The sequence below is a fragment of the Pseudochaenichthys georgianus genome, chromosome 14 (assembly GCF_902827115.2).
Source record: "Pseudochaenichthys georgianus chromosome 14, fPseGeo1.2, whole genome shotgun sequence".
Lineage (NCBI taxonomy): Eukaryota > Metazoa > Chordata > Actinopteri > Perciformes > Channichthyidae > Pseudochaenichthys > Pseudochaenichthys georgianus.
Window position 1 is genome coordinate 16,464,413 of NC_047516.1, and position 20,512 is coordinate 16,484,924.

General features: G+C 39.1%; 2 protein-coding genes across 3 annotated transcripts in view; one reads left to right on the forward strand and one right to left on the reverse strand.

Annotated features, from left to right (window-relative positions):
* Nucleotides 1-2,585, reverse strand: part of LOC117459026 (replication protein A 70 kDa DNA-binding subunit-like) — a 63,331-nt gene extending 60,746 nt beyond the window's left edge. The window contains exons 1-6 of the mRNA XM_034099857.2: nucleotides 2,472-2,585; nucleotides 1,911-1,958; nucleotides 1,627-1,702; nucleotides 1,298-1,403; nucleotides 1,117-1,208; nucleotides 931-1,029 (exon numbers count right to left, since the gene is read on the reverse strand). Coding sequence (XP_033955748.1) covers nucleotides 931-1,029; nucleotides 1,117-1,208; nucleotides 1,298-1,403; nucleotides 1,627-1,702; nucleotides 1,911-1,958; nucleotides 2,472-2,504 — 454 coding nt within the window. The 5' untranslated portion in view covers nucleotides 2,505-2,585. The remainder of the gene's footprint in view (nucleotides 1-930; nucleotides 1,030-1,116; nucleotides 1,209-1,297; nucleotides 1,404-1,626; nucleotides 1,703-1,910; nucleotides 1,959-2,471) is intronic.
* A 293-nt stretch (nucleotides 2,586-2,878) lies between these two features.
* On the forward strand, nucleotides 2,879-10,624 carry smyd4 (SET and MYND domain containing 4). Of its 2 annotated transcripts, none has more exons than XM_034099949.2 (10): nucleotides 2,879-3,105; nucleotides 3,411-3,555; nucleotides 3,965-4,054; nucleotides 6,931-7,900; nucleotides 8,220-8,465; nucleotides 8,722-8,924; nucleotides 9,048-9,216; nucleotides 9,308-9,424; nucleotides 10,136-10,259; nucleotides 10,416-10,624. In XM_034099949.2, the coding sequence occupies exons 1-10, from the start codon at nucleotides 2,969-2,971 to the stop codon at nucleotides 10,537-10,539; spliced, it is 2,325 nt and encodes a 774-aa protein (XP_033955840.1). In that variant the 5' UTR covers nucleotides 2,879-2,968; the 3' UTR covers nucleotides 10,540-10,624. The 2 variants fall into 2 exon arrangements, with proteins under 2 accessions (XP_033955840.1, XP_033955841.1); XM_034099950.2 differs by having other exon boundaries at nucleotides 9,048-9,195.
* The last annotated feature ends 9,888 nt before the right edge of the window (nucleotides 10,625-20,512 follow it).

A 20,512-nucleotide genomic window follows, 5' to 3' on the forward strand; every position in this document is an offset into this window, starting at 1 on the left:
TGGTTGAATACCATGCTGTGCTTTGTGATCCGGTTTCATCTTGTTCTTAACTGACGCTCAGTCTACCGAATTTGAACACTGAAGTTCAATGAGTATCAAAAGAATGATGCCAGGATGATATTTTTAGTCTATATTCCCGGTTAAAGTTTGGTATGGTAAATGCGATTGAAAAACAAAGACTGTTGAGGAAAACCAAAACAGAACTGCAAATCTATCATCAGCACTATTCTTTCCAAGGGTACATGGCTCCCTCTGTTGGTCACATGAGAGGTTGAGTATAGAGATTTTCTATAAAATAACAGCCAAACGAACAACAATCTCATCAATCCTAAGATATCCTGTTATTGTGCAACTATCATTCAATAACTCCATATTCACAGTGCAACGGAGATTAATAATGACTGTCTTAAATAAGAAAAATCAACAAAATATGTTGAGATCTGAGAAATGTAATAACTGATTGTCTAAAAAGAAGAACATTTTATTCCTAAACGATGGTGAATAAGTTATACATTGAAAACTACACATTCAAAGTAAATATCAATCAAGAATTCCTTCTGCATGATTTCAGAACAAATAATTCATTCTGTGACTTCTTGTGAACAAAACTGTATTCACCTCAATCACAGCCCTTATGCTCAGTGCTTCTAACTCGGCTAAATGAAGAAATTAGAACTTGTTTACATCAGTGGGGTATTTAATGACTGTAATCTCTGTAGCAAATGAGTAGTATCAATCTAAATGACATGTAATATCACAAGCAGAGGGCCTCTGGAGGCATTGTTTTGTTGTGTTTGACAAAGATTTATTCTAAAGTCTCTGCCTTGCAAGCAGTGGCTCGGAAAAGCAACCCATATATTTTTGGTACTGTCAATACTTTACTGGCTTCAAAACACTAAAATACACGATAGCTTTAAATAGTACACTCACTGCTTTTGTTCCACTTAAAGGGACCAGGTTCTGCTGCAGATGGAAGGGAGGCCGGGACAGAGGTGCTGGAGACAGACTCCTGTGAAGATGACATCTTAACTGAAAGTTCAAAAACACCATAAGGAACATGAAAGCCATTTTTAATGGATCCTGACTTCATGAATGTGCATTTAAAAAAAGTCATACCAACTGTTTCATATGGAGTGGGATCTCCAATCTTCCCTCCAGTTTCTTCAGCAGACTGCAACATCTCCATGTCCAACAAAATCACCACAGACCTGGAAGTTCAAATATGTCTAAATTAAGGGCAAGAACCAAATAAATATAGAAAAGGAATCATGGAGGAAATGCAAATGAAAACACATACCTTCCATCTGTCAATGTATTGTTGATGGACTTCTTCACCAGAAACACACTGTTCGGTACCAGGTTGTCTTCTGTCAGATCGTTTAACTGTGTAGCCAGTAGGAAGGCTACATTCAAAACACATACAAACATATTCATGTTCATTCCAAAAAAAGATGACAACTTATTTATCCATAACTGGTTCTAGATTATCTCCTTAGGCATGATTTTCTTAAAAAAGAGACCGTATATAATTCAAAACTAATTATTGCTTAATAATTAATGACATTACAACTTTCTACCAACATTTCAAACCCACAGTCACAGACTTGGCAACTACAAGATACTCACAAGACCAAGTGTGCTGGCCATCACTCATCCTTAGCCGGTACCTGGGTGGAGAGCCAGTAGACACCTGACGGATGTTCTGACAAACACAAATGGAGTACAAAAAACAAGGCTCAACATTATCACACTCATTTGACAGTAACATCAGAAATCCAACTGCCCTGTGTACATAGTACAGTAAACAAAATATAAACATTAATAATAATCGTCATATAAGCATGGCTGTATTTACTGTATAGAGACAGCATAGACGTTAGAGGCCATGCAGAGAGTGAGAGTTTACTTACAAGTATCTGCAGCACGGCATTGTTCACCTCTGAGCCTTTTACCAGGGCCTAGACAACAACACACATGGTTAGTATCTGTCTGCTGCCTGGCCCCATCCTGTCCCATGTCACATTACCATGCTACACAAGTTACAGTAAAACATGCATAAGAGATTAATGAAGTGGCAAATACGTGTACCGCCACTAGAAGGTAAGCGTCAACAACATGGACAGCAAATGTTTAGGAAGAATTGGTCAAATTGTGAGATTTGAGTCACAACCATAGACTGTATATAAAGGGTCACAACACATAAATAAAGCGTTGTTTTTGCGTCAATATTTGAATACATGATATACAAGCTTGTATTTATTTAACACCATTAACACAGAAAACTGGCTTTAAATAACATAAAACGTTTCACAATTTGGTAGGTTAATGTTAATGTTGCTTTATTCAGCTGTCAAAACAAAATCTCATTAGCTGACAGTGCTAACAGTTGCAGAAAAACGACGGCTCGAAGCTAGTATTACTATTTCAAGTCAATAAAATAAACAGTGTATTATATTAACATGTACGCTTACTTCAACTGCCCCATTTGTGAGTGTTACACTCATTTTCCTAGGTAATGTGCTTCTCAAAGCCAGCAGACTTTAGGTTTTGATGTGCGTAGCCAAGTAAAAAAGATGGTAATTTATCGCGAGAGAAGAGAGACAGACGATATTTGCAACACGGATTATTGTCAGATATTGGTAAAGCCTTCAAAATAAAGTACAGTCTGTCAGGAATTGTGAAACGCAAATAGAATTGTTTAGAACACGTGCGGTTAATTAACATAAACAAAACTATAACTTGATATTTTACACTCAGTATTTAATTGATATCAATGCATTGCAATTTATCAACATTGTTCCCTTTGGTTTATATGTTAGGGTATTATTTTGAAGGTTGGCATCGGAAGTTGTTTTTTCATCTGCGCTACCTTGACAGTTGTGCTCTGTGTGCCGTGAGCACGCGTGAAACGAAACTCAAAACAAACCCAGAAGTATCATCCGGTGCGCATGTGGTTTATTTGTAGGTCATGATGGATCTTCCATGCATCCAGTGGCAAGATTATGTTGCACAAAAATGGACCGTACTTGACCCCGAGCTAAAGGAAAAGTTTACTACCCTGCTTGAAATAGATGATATTTTCAAATGTAGCCTAACTCTGACAACGTGAGTAGCTAGCTTACTGCTGTAGTTAGCTGCTTGTGGGTTTAAAGTGTATATCTGAGGACAACGTCACTAACTAAATAAAGGTCCATTAACTATTTAAAAGTGCTTTGTATTAAGTATTTGTGAACATAGCCTTGTTTTTCAATTGGGCCGTTTAACTAAACTTGGCAAATGTACATTTAGGTTTTCTTTAACTCTGTAAACAATTACCAATAGAAAATGTTGAACCCAGATACGTTAACTCAAGTAATAACTTAGTAAACTACTTGATTAGTACTTAGTTTATCTCCATTTGTGTTTTAAAGTCAGGAGGATCTGGACTTCGTGCAGTCAATCTCTGCAGCATACTCCGTACAGAAGGAGGCACAGCAGGCAGCCAAATGCAGGGAGAGGGGGAACTCCAGCTTCAAGATCAGAGACTTCACTGCAGCTGCTCTGCACTATTCACAGGTGAAGTACACGTATTACTCTATTGATCCCTATGTGCCAGAAAATAAAAACAAAATACATGTATGTGGTACTGCTAGGTTATCTGTCGCCACTTTTTAATAGCGGGTACCCGGCTCCTCCACATGAACTTTTTCATTTCTCAAAATAACAAACATTAATCATAGGGGTTAGGGTTATTTAGAGAGTCTGAAAAAAACAAAAAAGTACCCATTATATTTGTGTCCAACATTCCAATTTCAGTTGAATTTCAGAAAAGTTATGGCTGAAGCAATGATATAATGAAAATGTAAATTGAATATATTTTGAGATCCCCATTATTTAAATTAATTTGTGATTATATAGCATGACATGTCTAACTGTCGAAATAAATACATATTGACATCCAGTGATCTCCCTCTCCTTATGAAAGGGCATATGTGTTAATCCTCTAAGCTCGGAGCAGCTGTCTCTCTGCTATGCAAACCGCTCTGCTGCTCTCTACCATCTGCAGCACTACCAGGTAAGAAATAATAAGAAAGTGTGGCACTTGCTGTATCTTTAAAGCCTGTTTAAACCAGTTCGGCTATATAGTATGGAATGCCATTTAAGCCAAAGTTAAATAAATAATTAAATAAATGCATATATATATATATATATATATTTAAATATGCCTATGAAATCAATTCTGAAATAAATAAATGAAGCAATAAATATGTATACATGTACATTTAAATACATATTTATTTATTTCATGGGACTTTTATTTCATAATGACACATTTATTTATTTCAAGAGACTAATTTCATAATGACACATTTATTTATTTCAAGAGACTTTTATTTCATAATGACACATTTATTTATTTCAGGGGACTTGTATTTCATAATGACACATTTCCATTACTTATATGCAAATGAACGGGGCATGGTTAGCTCACAGATCCAGACCAAAGCAACAGCACCACAACACTGACTCAATAGCTCTTGTTTCACACTCCAGTACTCTTAAGTGGTTTGCAAACTGCCAATAAACCAAACCGGTTCCGGTTCAAGAGCCGTTCTGAGTCCAGAGCCAGTTCCGGGCTACAGCCTGATTTAGCTCTGGTTCTTCCTGTTTCAGCCGCAGCGGAGCCGCCGGCTCTAAACACCGAAAACCGGTTCTTAGCTGACCCCACTTGGCTGCCAGGCAAGAACCACGCTCACGTCGGAAGGGGGTGAGATTAACCTGAGCCATAATAACAGTTTATGGCGAGTATGGAAAATGAAAGTTGTAACAAGCAGTAGCGCTGAGCAAAGTGACTAGAACGCAACCACACCCTTGTAAAAAAATAACACTTTATAAAGTCAGGCAACACTAACCAGGCTTCGTGTGATTCTGTTTATTTGTACCTTACTTTGACCATCCGTTCACTGTCATTGATCATTGTGGAGAGCAGGCAGAAGTGTTGTTTTGTATTATAGCAGCTATCAGATGGAATCAATACATGGGCTGCACAGGTTGTGCTGTCGGACTATCACAAGTAGAATCATAATGAAAAGGTAAAATTTGCCTGTAGAAAACAGCTTATGCCACAATAGGATAGCAACAAGTAGTCAAGATAGTCAGATTAGCTTCGGTTGCTGTTGCATAACTGAGGTCAACTCAGCCGTCTCTCGCGTTCGCTTGGTCAAATCAGCAGCTATTCATTTTTGAGTGCGCAATTAGCAGTTATACAACAGCAACCGAAGCTAATCTGATTATCTTGACTACTTGTTGCTATCCTATTGTGGCATAAGCTGTTTTCTACAGGCACATTTTACCTTTTCATTATGATTCTACTTGTGATAGTCCGACAGCACAACCTGTGCAGCCCATGTATTGATTCCATCTGATAGCTGCTATAATACAAAACAACACTTCTGCCTGCTCTCCACAATGATCAATGACAGTGAACGGATGGTCAAAGTAAGGTACAAATAAACAGAATCACACGAAGCCTGGTTAGTGTTGCCTGACTTTATAAAGTGTTATTTTTTTACAAGGGTGTGGTTGCGTTCTAGTCACTTTGCTCAGCGCTACTGCTTGTTACAACTTTCATTTTCCATACTCGCCATAAACTGTTATTATGGCTCAGGTTAATCTCACCCCCTTCCGACGTGAGCGTGGTTCTTGCCTGGCAGCCAAGTGGGGTCAGCTAAGAACCGGTTTTCGGTGTTTAGAGCCGGCGGCTCCGCTGCGGCTGAAACAGGAAGAACCAGAGCTAAATCAGGCTGTAGCCCGGAACTGGCTCTGGACTCAGAACCAGAGAAGAACCAGAAAAGCACAAGAACGGTTCTTGAACCGGAACCGGTTTGGTTTATTGTCAGTTTGCAAACCACTTAAGAGTACTGGAGTGTGAAACAAGAGCTATTGAGTCAGTGTTGTGATGCTGTTGCTTTGGTCTGGATCTGTGAGCTAACCACGCCCCGTTCATTTGCATATAAGTAATGGAAATGTGTCATTATGAAATACAAGTCCCCTGAAATAAATAAATGTGTCATTATGAAATAAAAGTCTCTTGAAATAAATAAATGTGTATTTAAATGTACATGTATACATATTTATTGCCTCATTTATTTATTTCAGAATTTATTTCATAGGCATATTTATATATATATGTATTTATGTATTAATTTATTTATGGCTTAAATGACATTCCATAATATATTACTGGCTGTGTGAAAATGGGCCTGGGGAAATCTAACAGATTGTGTGATCAAACGGTGACTAGGGCTGCTCGATTATTGCAAAAATCATAATCTCGATTATTTGGGTCAATAATTGATATCACGATTATTAAAAACGATTATCCATTTACTTTGAAAACATCCATTAATTGGAGAAAAAACTGAACTTTAAGTATAATTCAACTGAAAAACCAATTTAAAAAAAAAAAAATCGTTTTATTTCAATTACGTTGTTTTCGTAATCGTTGCAAGCCATAATCGTAATTGCGATTTAAAATACGATTAATTGAGCAGCCCTAACAGTGACACAATCAAACATTTTCTGCACATTATTAACATGCTGTTCACACTAAAGTCCATTCATATAGCAGATGCTTTGCAAGAGCATATACGTATGTGATTTGAGATTAAAGTGCATTACTTACAAGGCCACCCATGCAATATATATTTGGAGGACAGGCAAGCCATTACATACAGACCGTGTGTTCAGGGCATATGTATTCTATGTAATCTTTATGTTTGTTTATGTTTATCTCTTTTATTGAGTGTGTTTTATTTTCATATTTTTAGGCCTGGTTTAGTTTTAGATCTGTACTCAGTCCTAGGCTTGTTTTTACTTATAAATTAGTTATTACAATGTCCATCATCTTTATATTTTGCTCACAGTTCAATGATTCTTATTATCCCTCAGGATTCCCTTAAAGACATTGACAGAGCTCTAAAGCATGGCTATCCCTCTCATCTTTCACACAAACTAGAGGACCGTCGCACACAATGCCTCAGGCACCTCTCTGTAGATCAAAAGGGAAAAGACAATCCTGACTCAAAGAATCCTACAGACGGAGGAAAAGGGACATCTGTTGGACCTCTTTCATTTGGGATTTGTCCTCAAGCTGTTGTTGGCTTCAGCCCGGAGAAAGGGCGACACCTTGTGGCTGCGGAGAGAATAGCAGCTGGGGAGGTGCTTCTGCATGACAGGCCATACAGCTGTGTCCTCATACCAGGGATGGAGGAGGTACAAGGTAAAGGAGGAAGGCAGGATGCAGAGGGAGGAGTGGAGCACCGGCGCTGTCACAGGTGTTTGACTGAAACTCTGAGTCCTGTGCCGTGTGAGGGCTGCAGCTACACCCGATACTGCTCAACTTCCTGTCAGCGAGACGCCTGGGAGGAACATCACCAGTGGGAGTGTTCATTGGGAGCAGATCTGATGGTGATGGGCGTGATGTCACAGCTCGCTCTGAGGGTCACACTAAAGGCGGGGTTGAAAAACATCCAAATGGCCAAGGAGCCAATCAGAAACGAGCACACAGAGCCAGAGTCCAGGGATTCAAAGCCTCCCGATCCTTGTGCTTCACACTACGGTGACACTTATCGCAGCGTGTTTCACTTACAACACCACCTGAATCGCCACAGCCCTTGTGTGCGTTTCCTGAGTGCGATTACCATAGCAACACTGTACCTAAAGCTCAGCAAGGCAGGACCTCCACCTGCATCTTGGAACCTTAGTAGACCCTTACAGGCAAACAGCCATCCCCCAGACGAGGAGGGAGGTATTGGAGCAGCTTGGAACTCAGAGCTGTGGCTGATGGGAAGTGTAGTTCTCAGGCACATGCTGCAGCTGAGGTGTAACGCTCAGGCAATCATCACGCTGCAAGACACAGGTGAATTGAGTTTTGTCCAAGTGAAAAATCAAGACTTAAAGTCAGACACATTAAAGCAGTTTGTTCACATCTTTAGGTATTCAGATTCTTATTATAGAAGAAAACAAACATTGACTTTTGTGAAGTTAGAACCAGTGAATTGGCCATATGAACTGATTATCTCAACTTTTGTCTATTCTTTTCTGGTGGTAGACTCATTTTGCTTTACTTTAATTGTTTCAATGGTACAATCCACAATAGAAGAATGTATACTATCTTCAGCTTTGAATGTTGTCTAATCGTAAATTGACATTTTCTTTCTCGTTCTTGCATCTCACAGGAGCGGAAAACTCACCGGTGCAGTCTAGCAGGGAAATTCGCATTGCGACGGCGATGTTCCCAACTCTCAGTCTTCTGAATCACTCCTGCTGTCCCAACACCAGTCTGGCGTTCAGCACAGGAACACATCTGTCTGCAGACTTCAGTGAGAGTGTAGCTGAGATGAGAAGCAAAGCAAGCGGAGTCACTGTCGCTGTCAGAGCAGCCAAAGATATCTCTCCTGGACAAGAAATCCTGCACTGCTATGGTAGGAAAATGTCTTATTCTGCTCCAAAATAATTGTTAGGGTGCTGACCAATTTCATAACATACAAATCTTCATAGAAAAGCATTACCTTACATATAGTGTGGATAAAACAATGCTTTTTAATTGTTTTGTTGTAGATTAAACACTGACATTATTCAGCTGAAATGACTGTGCTTTCAGTTGGCAGTGTTATTCTTTAACTGTTCTTGTTGTGTTATAACTGGTGCTGTAATAAAGCCCTATCCTCCCTCCCTCAGGTCCCCACAGCAGGAGGATGCCGACCCAAGAACGCCAGTGTTTCCTGCAGGAACAATACTACTTCCTGTGTCAGTGTGAGGCCTGCACGCTGCAGCAGCAGTCAGAGGAAGAGGACGGTTCAGAGGGCAGACAGCAGTGCTCAAGTGTTGGAGGCAATCCACAGTCTGGACTTTTGTGTGGGAAGTGCAAAGGATCTCTCAATGTAGGTATTCTTAAGGGTTTTTGTGGATTTTCTTTCGTGCAATTAAACATGATTAATTGTCTGAGTTTCTCTATCTTTCTAGGGTTCCATCCTTAATCATTTGAATCACTTTATGATTTTCAGAGAAGCAGCGAGGAGAGAGGAAAAGGATTCATATGTTCCCAGGCATCCTGCGGTCACTGTGTGGCGTTATCTGAAGTGAACCAGAGGCTGCAGGAAATAAAGCAGGACCTGAAGAAGGCTGTGGACCTCATGGAAAGAGAGAGGCCAGGTGATTCTGAAAAACCGAAATGTAAATGTGGATACAGTAATGCATCACTGCCATTCTTCCCTATGTTCTTTTTTACACCTTCATGTTATTCTTCTGCTCCTCCCTCCGTCAGATGAGGCTCTGAGACTGTTGAGGAGGACCCAGAGTCCGTCTGCTCTGAGCCTCGCAGAGACACATCCGTTACAGGGGGAGTTGGAAGATGCTACGGCCAGAGCGTATGCTACCATGGGTGAGAATAATCATGTGTGTGACCTCTGTGGTGAATACACACCTGCTGTTGAACTTTTACAATAACAGAACTCTCTACCGATTGGTTGAGCATCTAAACCTTCTGAAAGTTTGCCACCTGAAAAGTTCTCTCTCTATGTGCACTCTGGGGATTTGTTATATAATTCTGGGCTGGATCTGGCTCAATCAATAAAACATCACATTTTTCAACAGCATGTCATAATTCAATAACAATACCAAACAGTAGGGAAACATACTGAAGATTTAAAGAATAATTCATTTACTTTAATTATAATGTACCATTATTATTGGTGCTTTTTCAGGCAGATGCTGTTTCACACATATACAAACTGTATCAAGCATTATCGTTAATGTCATTTGACCTCCAGCAGTTTATGTGAAATGATTGGCCCTAGAACTATTTAGCTGTGGAAGGCTCAATTTTTGAGTCAAAGATAACCACTCTGAAAAGGAAATTGTATTTGGTATCCTGGCATACTTTACTAGAAATGTAGTACTGGCAGCCACTGGACAAGCACACTGATATGTTGTTGTTTGAATCAGCTGAATTTCTTAACAGTGTAATGCTTATATTAAATATGAAGGAAAAGCCGAAAAACAATAACGGAATGATCAGACATCCTGAGGTGTCAAATGTGAATATTTTTGAACTTTTGCAACCCTCTTACTGGGTGGTTTATTTTTCCTGTAGGCGATTGGAGTAATGCTGCCTCACACCTTGAGAGAAGTGCCGTAGCTATTGAGAACCAGTACGGAAAGGAGAGCATTGAACTGGGTCGACAACTCTTCAAATTAGCCCAGCTTCACTTCAATGGGTGAGTGAGTTGTGCAGACATAAAGTAAACATTTTCAAGGTGTGTCGTTTGTTTCAATGTCTAAACAATGTGCAACTGTTCTGCTGTGTTCTTATTTTGACAAACATCATTGGTAGAAAATAATAGTTCTGTATTGCTCTCCTGTCCTTCTCCCAGTGGTGCCAGAGGCCCCGCCCTCTCTGTCATCCCCAGGGTCAGAAAACTGCTCTGCCTTCACTGTGGCCCTCAATGTGAAGAACTACAGGAGCTGCAAGCGATGGAGGACTGTCTAACAGCATAGTCTTACATAATAACAAGAGCGGAAATCTTTGCAGTATATTTTTAGTTTTGAACGAAGTCTAAGTAAATAAAAATCTGTGAACGTTTCTAATTGTGAGCCTTGTGTGCTTTTTAATGTATTAAGAAATTGAGATATATCACTGTTTACAAACACTTGAGGGTATGTACAGGTACCTTTATACTGACATACTGTTTTGGAAGTGACGTGCATGTTTTCACAGCGTCTCCATGGCCACAGGTATAGATTCAGTTAATCGTGGTTCCATATGCTTCCATCATCAATTTCAATGTCATGCTGCAATGGAAGTATTGAAGTGTGAGGCAACCTACACACCGGTAACAAAAAGGTTTACACCAAGTTAATCAATTTATAAAATCTGCAAATGCCCTCAGCCACATACACAGGTAGCCCTCTGACCTTTAGGTGGCAGCATTTATCCACCAACAAATTAAATGTAATGCTTCAATGGCCGTAAAGCAATATATAGCTTTGACTGTTTAACCAACAGAATCAACCCCATGTCCACCAATACCTTCAACTTAAAGTCTTTATGAGCCAGTGTTATAAAGCATCATCATCATGTGCTACATGAACAGCAAGAGACGAGGGTTCTGGTCACAGAGCTCTGCTGAAGAGGTGAATTGGTTTTCAGAGATGATATAAAGCTCCTGTTGTGCAAAGACACTAACATATCGATCACAGCTGGAAGTCCTGAGGCATCTGCCAGTTAGACGTCAACAGTTTCTGGGTGGCAGCCAGTTCCACTGACATGGGTACGTGCTCACAGAAAGGTTAAGACATTAAACTCGGGGGAGGCAGCTGCTGAAATCAGAGGAGAAGTCGTGTGTGAAGGCTACACGGGGGCGGGGGCATGCTTAATATTAGGCTCAAGACCAAAAGAAAAGTCAATCTTGAGCAGGGGGGAAATAATAGAAGCATATCATAAGCAGGGATCATTTCACGGTGACTTTGCTCTTTTCATTCTTTGTTGAAACCCAAGACAATGAGAGAATAAACCCCATGATGTCTTTTTTGTGCAACCAACCATTCAAAACTCCCAGACATGCAATTTGCTATAATGCAAGACACATTTGAGAACCTGAGACAATCAAATGTTTGAAATGATTCAAACAATGAATTGTTATTAGACGGTTTACACTACTTTCTTAAAAAAATGTATCAGATACCGAAGAGCAATGTTTCTTATTATACTTTTGTTTTACTACAGAGTCTATAAAACAAGAGGTGAAGAGCTAAGAAGATTTTTCTATGTGGCTGCGATCAGCCAAGCGACTTCAGAGCCACAAATCAAGGCCTGACAAGCTGAGGAGGAGTTTCACACAGGCTATGAAGGCCTTGAACAACGCACAATAAACTATGAAGGGCGATGTACTAAAGAACATGCAGCTAAATTAAATGTTATGGACAATACTGCATTTTATACTGTGATGACACATCTCTTTCCCCTTTATTATATCTTGCAGTTGTTTTTAATTCTTTGTATATCTTCAGTACTTGCTATTTTGGTATGTGTTATCTAGTATTTTTTGTAAACAGCATTTAAATATGCATAAATGTTTGTATTTGTAAAAAAAATACCTTAAATCTTATGCAACATACGGTCAGTACCGCAAATAGAAACCTATAACCTAAAAATCAATTTAAATGACCCGAGAGTCTTTGAATTGTATACATTTTTTGTAATAAATGACATAGTACTTTTATGTTGTATGCAAATCAGTAGATGTCTAAAATAGCTGGCTTGAAAGAATGTTCAAACACCAGTTCAGGGGGGTTTTTCAGATCAGAAAATATTATCATGCTGTGTAGACACTGCTGTAGAGAGTCCTCAAAAGTGAACCAGATATGAACCCTATTTTGTAATTCCACTCCTCGCTGAAATCTCCCTTAGCAAATCCTGAGCACGTACTTTTTTGTACAGTCTGTCCTCTAATGAGCTACTGTACATTACCATAATGTTAACATGACATTTCAGATAATGACTTCTCAGACTGGGAAAATCACTGATGCAGCTTAAAATATGCAAATGTAGAGCCAGAGATAACATTGCTTACATTTCATATAGGGAGATGCAGCACACAAAAGAAGGTACTAATGTGGCTGAACATCCCCTTAAGTAGAGTAAGTGATAACATTACTGTCATAGTAATCCAAGAGGTATTAAAGATACAGTATTTTAATTTTAAAATGCTCTCCAAACACCCTGATGAAAGACTATTGATAAGAAAAAGGCCCCACATTCAAATTCTGAACATCTCGAGATCTAAAATCACATGCTGGTTTCTGAGTTATTTCTGTTTGTTTGTGTGCCTTGTTTGTAAGTTTCTATATCAGGCAGGAGGTCAGGGAGAACATGTCAGCTGATATTTAAAAGAAAAGGCAAACAGCATGAACAGGAGCATGAGAAATAGAAACACAGCCAGCACGAGGAAGTCTGCAGACATCACCGTGCTGCGGCCGTATCAGATCACAGGTTCCTTATTAGAATGTCCAGAGCCATTTGAGGCCAATTTTCAGTGGCTGAGGTCTCGGGCTTATCAGATGTCTTGCCATACATAATGCAATCAAAATTGGCCAGACTGACAACAAAAAGCTGTGGCGTGTGTATTCTGTAACAAGGCCTGCGTCAATCTGTAACACAGACCGAAATACTCATCTTCTGTAAGCCTCAAACGTTACAACTCACTGCCTGCATGAATTATAAACAGCTGGTAACATTAACAATGCACTGGTCTTCAGTCTGAATGTGTGGCTAGATATGGTAAAGTTAAAGAAAGACACATTTGTAGGTAGTTGGTAATAGGCCTACCAGGGTTTTGTACGATCAAATGTTTAGAATCATCATCAGCTGCACAACTACAGTATGACAAAAACGTTTAATGAGAGATTACTTTACAGTAAGAAGCCTGAATGTGTTACACTAACGAATTCCACCAAGGTCAAAGACCCTATCTTGCCATAAAAGCAAGTGAAAAAAGTGTTGGTAATTCAACCTGTGATTTGTATTCGATACACAACGTTATGGTCTCTCACTGGACCCATGCAACAGTATTCCACCAATTGGGAGTCTGACTGGTACACATAACTATATCAAAATAGAAAGACACAATAAAAATGGTTGCGTAATAATGGGGCTAGATGAAAAGTCAGGCCTCCCTAAAGACAATAAAGACTATGAATTTGATTGCCAAATTAAATAGCACTTCTCATAAATTAGTGTCCCTTTGCTTGTCTTTTGGTTTTTGTTGCTCGAGAGCTTATTTTTCCAGGTATTTCTGTCACTGTATCCGACCAATAGAAAAGCAGATGCAGAGTATACTCTATTTCCACTTCATCACTAAGGTCAAGCTCCGAAACACTACCCAAAAGCCAACTCGAAACTAAAACCCTGAAAAAAACAAATTATTGTTAAACTCTTTGTGATGTTTTTAAAACATTAATAATTTGGGCTTGCTGTTTGTGATCATAATTCAATTGTATTCTGTTATGTATCCCATTGAACTCTCTTTCACTGTTCATCCATCATCCTGCACTTTAAATTATCCCGTGCGGACCTTTTTGGAGAGTCTCATCTTCACCTTTATAAGCCCTCTGTCCACCCTGAGAGATACATGAGCCCCTTCTTCCTCTCTGAAGGGCCTAACCCCCTCGACTTCTCCGATGTCGGCATCTGCCTTTAAGAGGATTTCTTAAAGATGCCTGATCTTTCAGCGGCCGACATCTGATACATGATGCACAGGATGGTAATGTGGCTGTTGCTCATGTAAAAATAAAATCCCAATCCATCTCTCACAGAGGCAAGGTTATTACCGACTATTATGGAAATAGCTGACAGTAAATAATAGTCACTCAAGACTTATTGTTAAAGTAAAATTATGTATTTAAATTAGTTTGGAAAGATTGTTTTAGATTTGGAGCAAAAATAGAAATATTCATTTTTAATTTTTTAATTTTTTAGAATCATAGAGTGGAGGTATGACTTTGCAGCATTGACGGTTAAGAAAGGTCTAATTTGTTTAAAATGTTGCAAGTTGAATTCAACGGTATTGGATACTTTCTTGATATGTTTCTTAAAAATCAAGTTTGAGTCCAGTATGACTCCTAGGTACTTGAAGTGGGGGACTAGTTCTAATTCTGCTCCGTTTAAAAACACATTTTTTTGCATTTAACTGTAAGCAAATGTTGTTCAGCCAGTGTTGAACCTTGTCCAATACATTTGAGAGACAGGATGAGATTATTTCAGTATTTGTCCCGTGTACAAAGATGACCTTGGACACTTGTGCTGATAGATTGATTTACTAGCATAGTAATTGGTTTTATTAGACTGTCAATATTTGTCTTTATAAAGTTGGTGTCTATATCCTCTGCATCCCCTTAGAACCTTTTAACCCTAAGATTATATTTTTTATCTCCACCTCTGTGATTTCCTCCAGGTCAAAAACTGGATGTGTATCCACAATCGGGCTATGGGAGACCTCAGATGGCGGGAAGAGCTTTGTGATGCCCAGAGTACTATTTATAAAATACTAATTTAGAGAGTTGGCCAACACTGCAGGGTCTTTTATCAGGGCATCATTGATTTTTAATCCTAGAGCATTATTTTCCTGTTTCTTATGTTTACCTAATAGCTTATTTAGGATTTGCCAAACGTTTTTACTGTTACCTTTCGCACCTTCAATTATATTGATGAAAAAGTTTGCTTTGGCCTGTCTTATTGTTCGAGTTACCTTGTTACGAGCATAAGTACATTTATGTCTGTCAGTGGATAGTCCGGATTTTAAGCTCTGCTTTAATAGTTGGCCTCTAGATTTAATCAAATTCCTGCACTGTAGATTCAGCCCAATTAGCCATTTTCACTGCCTCCATAAAACGTTGTTGCAGGTTTTTGGGGATAAAGCGTGAACCCAAGGCAGGGGATTTAGGTGTGGCCATGAACCTTTTTTTTGTAAGTTTCCTGGCAAAAAAGAACAAGATTATGGTCCGAAAGACCAGTCAGGAAGTTGTAGGTTTTAACTATTCTGTCAGCTTTGTTTGTAAATATTAAATCTATCATAGTCTTGGAGGTTTTGGTTATTCTAGTCGGTTGATCCATTAGTTGTATTAAGTTGTGTTTATCGATGATCCGTTTTAAGCTTTTTTCTATTTTGTTTGTCATTCCAGTTGATATTAAAGTCGCCTACAATAATTAACTCTTTGTTGGAGTCACAGGAATTCAGCAGGAGTTTTACTTAGTCATAGAAATCCACCTTAGCGGTGGGTTGTCGATACAGGCAAATCATGGTGAGGGACATTTCCTCAGATAGTTTGATTTCCACAGCAACACAATCAAATTAAATTAGCTGGGAGTGCAATCTCCCTACAAGTAAAGGTATCCCTCACATAAAGCAGCACACCCCCTCCTTTTCCCTTCAGTCTGTCCTTCCTAACCACATTATAATCCTGACATAGATACAAGAGTGGATGGTGACGACTGTTTTAGCCAAGATTCAGATATTCCCAAACAGTCAATATTGGATTCAAGGAGGAGATGTTCTAGTTGTTCATGTTTATTGCAGATGCTGCGGAAATTTAAATGTCCACTGAATAGTCCCTTCGGCTTGCACCGAGGATCCCACACTATTTTAGCTTGATTCACTGTTCGAAACATTTTTGTGCAACGGTGTTTTTTAAATACAGGATTTCTAGGCTGTACCTCGGTGCCGTTGTTGACAGTGGAGCAGTCAAAGCTTGCTGGTGTTTTTCATTAGTTTTTGCTGGAGCTTGCAGGCTACAATTTCAAAGAGAGTGGGCTGGTGGGTTGAAGGGGAATCACGATCTGTGTGTGAGGGCTGGTGTAATTTCAGCTCTACAGAGAAGGGCTTGCTAAATTTGGCACAATTGCCTGAGAGGTGTAGACTTTACGGGACAATGTGAGGGTCAGCTGGGCCAGCACACCCACCAGCAATCACTTTCCTAAAAGTGTCTGCTCACCTTGCTGGAACACACACACACACACACACACACACACACACACACACACACACACACACACACACACACACACACACACACACACACACACACACACACACACACACACACACACACACACACACACACACACACACACACACACACACACACACACACACACACACACACACACACACACACACACACACACACACACACACACACACACACACACACACACACACACACACCTAAGGGTTCACCTGGTTCTTGACATTTAAATCCTCAGCACTTTTAGATTATAGGACAATCATGTCATTACATGAGTGCAGAAATAACTTTGCATAATTTGGTTTCATTAGCATCACACTATCTTCTACAACTGGAGGAGATGTTGTTGACAAACACTAAGGAGGAATTTACTGCAGCATCTGCTCTCTTGTTAAGATGTTCCCTGATATGAAAGCTAAATATTGCTTACATTTCCCATACCACTCCAGGAGACAATAACCCAGTTGACATACTTTAAACCTAAAAAAGCAAATAAAAAATATTGAGGAATATTGAGTGTCCTTGGGGATATGTATTTATTTACTTAGTTTATATTCTGTGGTGTCAGCACTCCACGCTGCCGCCTGAGGCACTAAATAGGTTAAATGAAGATTTGTTTACATACAGTAAGTGCCTTAAAGGTATATTTATCAGACAAACCAATGTTTGAGGAAGCAGTTGAGCTTGGGTTTCTGAAACAGGCTGACATGAAACTGTAGACTATCTTGTCGGGTTAAGAGCTAAGAATAGGTCCCCCTCTCTCTCCTCTCCAGATAAAAATAATGACCTCCTCTTTTTAATAAGCTCTGCCATAATAAATGTAAAATAATCTCTCTTTCCTCCTCCTCCATCTCCCCATGCCTCCTTTTCTCTGCATGTCTCACTCTGCTCTCAGATATAATGGCACAAGTATTTTCAGCACTGTGGTGAAACGTGGATGGATGATGAAGACAATTCCCTCGCTGACTGCTCATACTCCTTCATCAGCTATCCCTCCCTCCCTGTAATGTAATGTGATTCTTTATTGCTCTCTGTAGGGACATTTCCTTTTTTACTTTCTTCATCCTTCACCAGCAGCAGAGCAGGTTGGAAATTGGTGTCGTGTTCAAGTGTCGTGACATTTCAGCAGGGATAATCCTTGCTGGTTCTCCTGTTGGTAAGTGGTCTAGTCCAGTTGGAGCTAGTTTACACTACATCAGTGGTTCTCAAACTTGTTCTGTCATTCCCCACTTTGAACAGGTGGGCCTTTTCATTCCCCACCTGTTCCTCATCGCTCCAATAAAATGGTTGGCCAAGCTTAAAATTGTCCAATGTATCGTTCTATAACGGGGGTCTCCCACCTTTTTGAGGATGAGAGCTACTTTCAAAAAATAAAACAAGTCGTGAGCTACTTTTACTCCTCTTTTTTGTTTTTTTGCAGTGTATATATTTAGCACATTTTAACATTATTATATGCTTACCTTTAACCTTTGTGTGTTGTTTGAGTCTGTGGGACCCGTTTTCAGTGTTTACTAAAAGAAAATGTAGCAATTTAATTATTTTAACCTGCTTTATTTGGTGGTGGACGGCACATCCTCTAGGGTCCGGGGGCATGCACCCCCAGGAAGATTTTATTTCAAATGTTGAAGTTAAATCCATCAATCTGGTGCACTTTGAGCTAGGGCTGCTAAATTAATCGTATTTTAATCGCAATTACGTTTTTGGCTTGCAACGATTATGAAAACAACATAATCGAAATAAAACGATTTTATTTATTTTTTAAATAGGTTTTTCAGTTGAATTATACTTAAAGTTCAGGGTAATCAACTGTTAAAAACATACTTTTCAAATTATTTTCTTCAATAAATTGATGTTTTAAAAGTAAATGGTTAATCGTTTTTCATAATCGTGATATCAATTATTACATAGCAAAAATACATCTCTTGAGATGATAATGGTGCATACTCTGGACTTTTTTGATACACTTAGATTTGGTGTGAAATATTAGGTAATCCATCCTCAATATGGGCTTTGAACAAAACCCTAAAACAAAACCTACTCAAAAACATCTATTTTATGGAACGGCTAACAAGAAATATGTCAAGGGCCCCTACACTACACTACTTTTTTTCTAAACAAAATATACTTATTTTATATAGCACATTGTATTTTTACACTATGTGCTGAGAACAAAACAGAAGTTGCATCCACAAACGAACATTTCATTTAAAACCTCTAAAAATTACGAATTCCTTAATGGCTTTTATTGATTAACTATAGTAGCCAGAAAGGTTGGTAATAATTAACAATATATTGTGCTGCATAAGCTATGTCTTTCTATTTCAAATAATCACTACTGATTTATATAAATATAGTGAAGTAAAAAGTATTAAACTTCTGTAAATGAAGTAGAGTGTAAGAAGAACAAAGCTATCGTGAATAGAAACATGCTAATACAAAAGTACCAAATAAGCAAAGATGTAGTCAAGTACTTGAGTAAATAAACACATAGATAATTGACACCATTGTGTTGTGGTTACTAACTTTTGCTAATACCTTCTTTGACCACACAGTCCTGGAGATCTCCCATCACACATACTGTAGCTCATCAGCTACAAATACATTCATTATTGAATAAGTGCGGTAAGAGGCCAGACTCTGGTCTGTGGTCCTCCTGCTGCTCCGGGTGCACAGCAGAACGGAGAGAGTTTGCTATGGAAAGTTCACCCTGACGGAGAAGTGATGAGCAGTCTGGCTGCTTGCTGATGGATGGAGGACACTACTCTGATTGCCTTGCCCTGCCAAACATAAATACCATCTCTTAATTCTCCTCTTCCAGACAGCCTGACAGCACCAAGGTTTATTGAGAGTGATGTCAGGCTGGCTAGGCCACAGCCAGCATTGAAATGTACACGACTCTGCTATAAAAATGTTGTTCAAGTCCTTTATTTATTCATTAATTTAGTTTATTTTACTATATTAGCATAGCATAGCGCTGGTATTTAACAATTTGTCAACACATTGTCACCTGATTATCTGATGACCTCTATGGACTCTTGAAACTCTAACTCCTGTTTACAGTTTGTTTGGTGTTTGTTTAGGATCTCCTTGAAAACGACATGATTCCTATTTTCATTTTATCCTGGGATAATACATTTCTAAAATAGAGTGAGATAAAAAAAAGAAAGGTATTATATGCTTATATGGTATCATCATGTTATTAAGCTCAAGTGAGTGACCGACCACATTTTGTAACACATAAAGAAAGTACACATACAGTAAAGTATTTATAGTGCAATTATCTAAAAGACAAATGGAAGCAATTGGAAGATTATGTCCGTACAGTGGTGCTGAAACGGATCACCGACTTACTGTAACTGATGAACCCCTCCTAACAGGACTGGCAGCAGGTCAATGTCTTGCCCTGACTCAGGTGGTTCACTTTCAGGGTGTCACTGATACACTTCACCCTTCAGCAGGGGTGTCTTAACTGCCATAGCACCTCTGTGTCGCCCGTCAATGTCAGCCAGAAGGACAAACAGCGGTCACCTGAACATCAGATATCAACCGTTTTGTAATTCAATCTAAATAGAGTCATTGCAAGCCAAGTATCCATGTCATTTGTTTGTTAGGTGGTCGTTAGAAACGTAATGTTATTATGGACCGGGAGGAGACGTAAACTAATCCATCGGGCTACTGAGGGACTCATTATTTTGTAATCCTAACTGTGGAAATCCATAGGGCTATTGGGCCCATAACGTCATGAATATCTGTTAACATGCGTATAACTTTATATCACCCGTGATTAACCTATATTCTTTATTTTCAAGTCTTTAGATTCTGAAGCGAATAGGAAAAGACAAATAATCGACTTAAGAATCGAATACAAAATGTTTTTTACTGAGTTACTCAGAAAACATGTGTAAAACTTGGTTGTTCGTTCAACTGATAGAGAGAAATTCAGAGATTT

Bases quoted from the DNA above. Each gene is read 5' to 3' on its own strand.
- smyd4 (XM_034099949.2), top strand. From the start codon at position 2,969: ATGATGGATCTTCCATGCATCCAGTGGCAAGATTATGTTGCACAAAAA. The intron at 3,556-3,964 runs GTGAAGTACACG...TCCTTATGAAAG, and splicing joins CTGCTCTGCACTATTCACAG to GGCATATGTGTTAATCCTCT. The intron at 7,901-8,219 runs GTGAATTGAGTT...TGCATCTCACAG, and splicing joins CATCACGCTGCAAGACACAG to GAGCGGAAAACTCACCGGTG.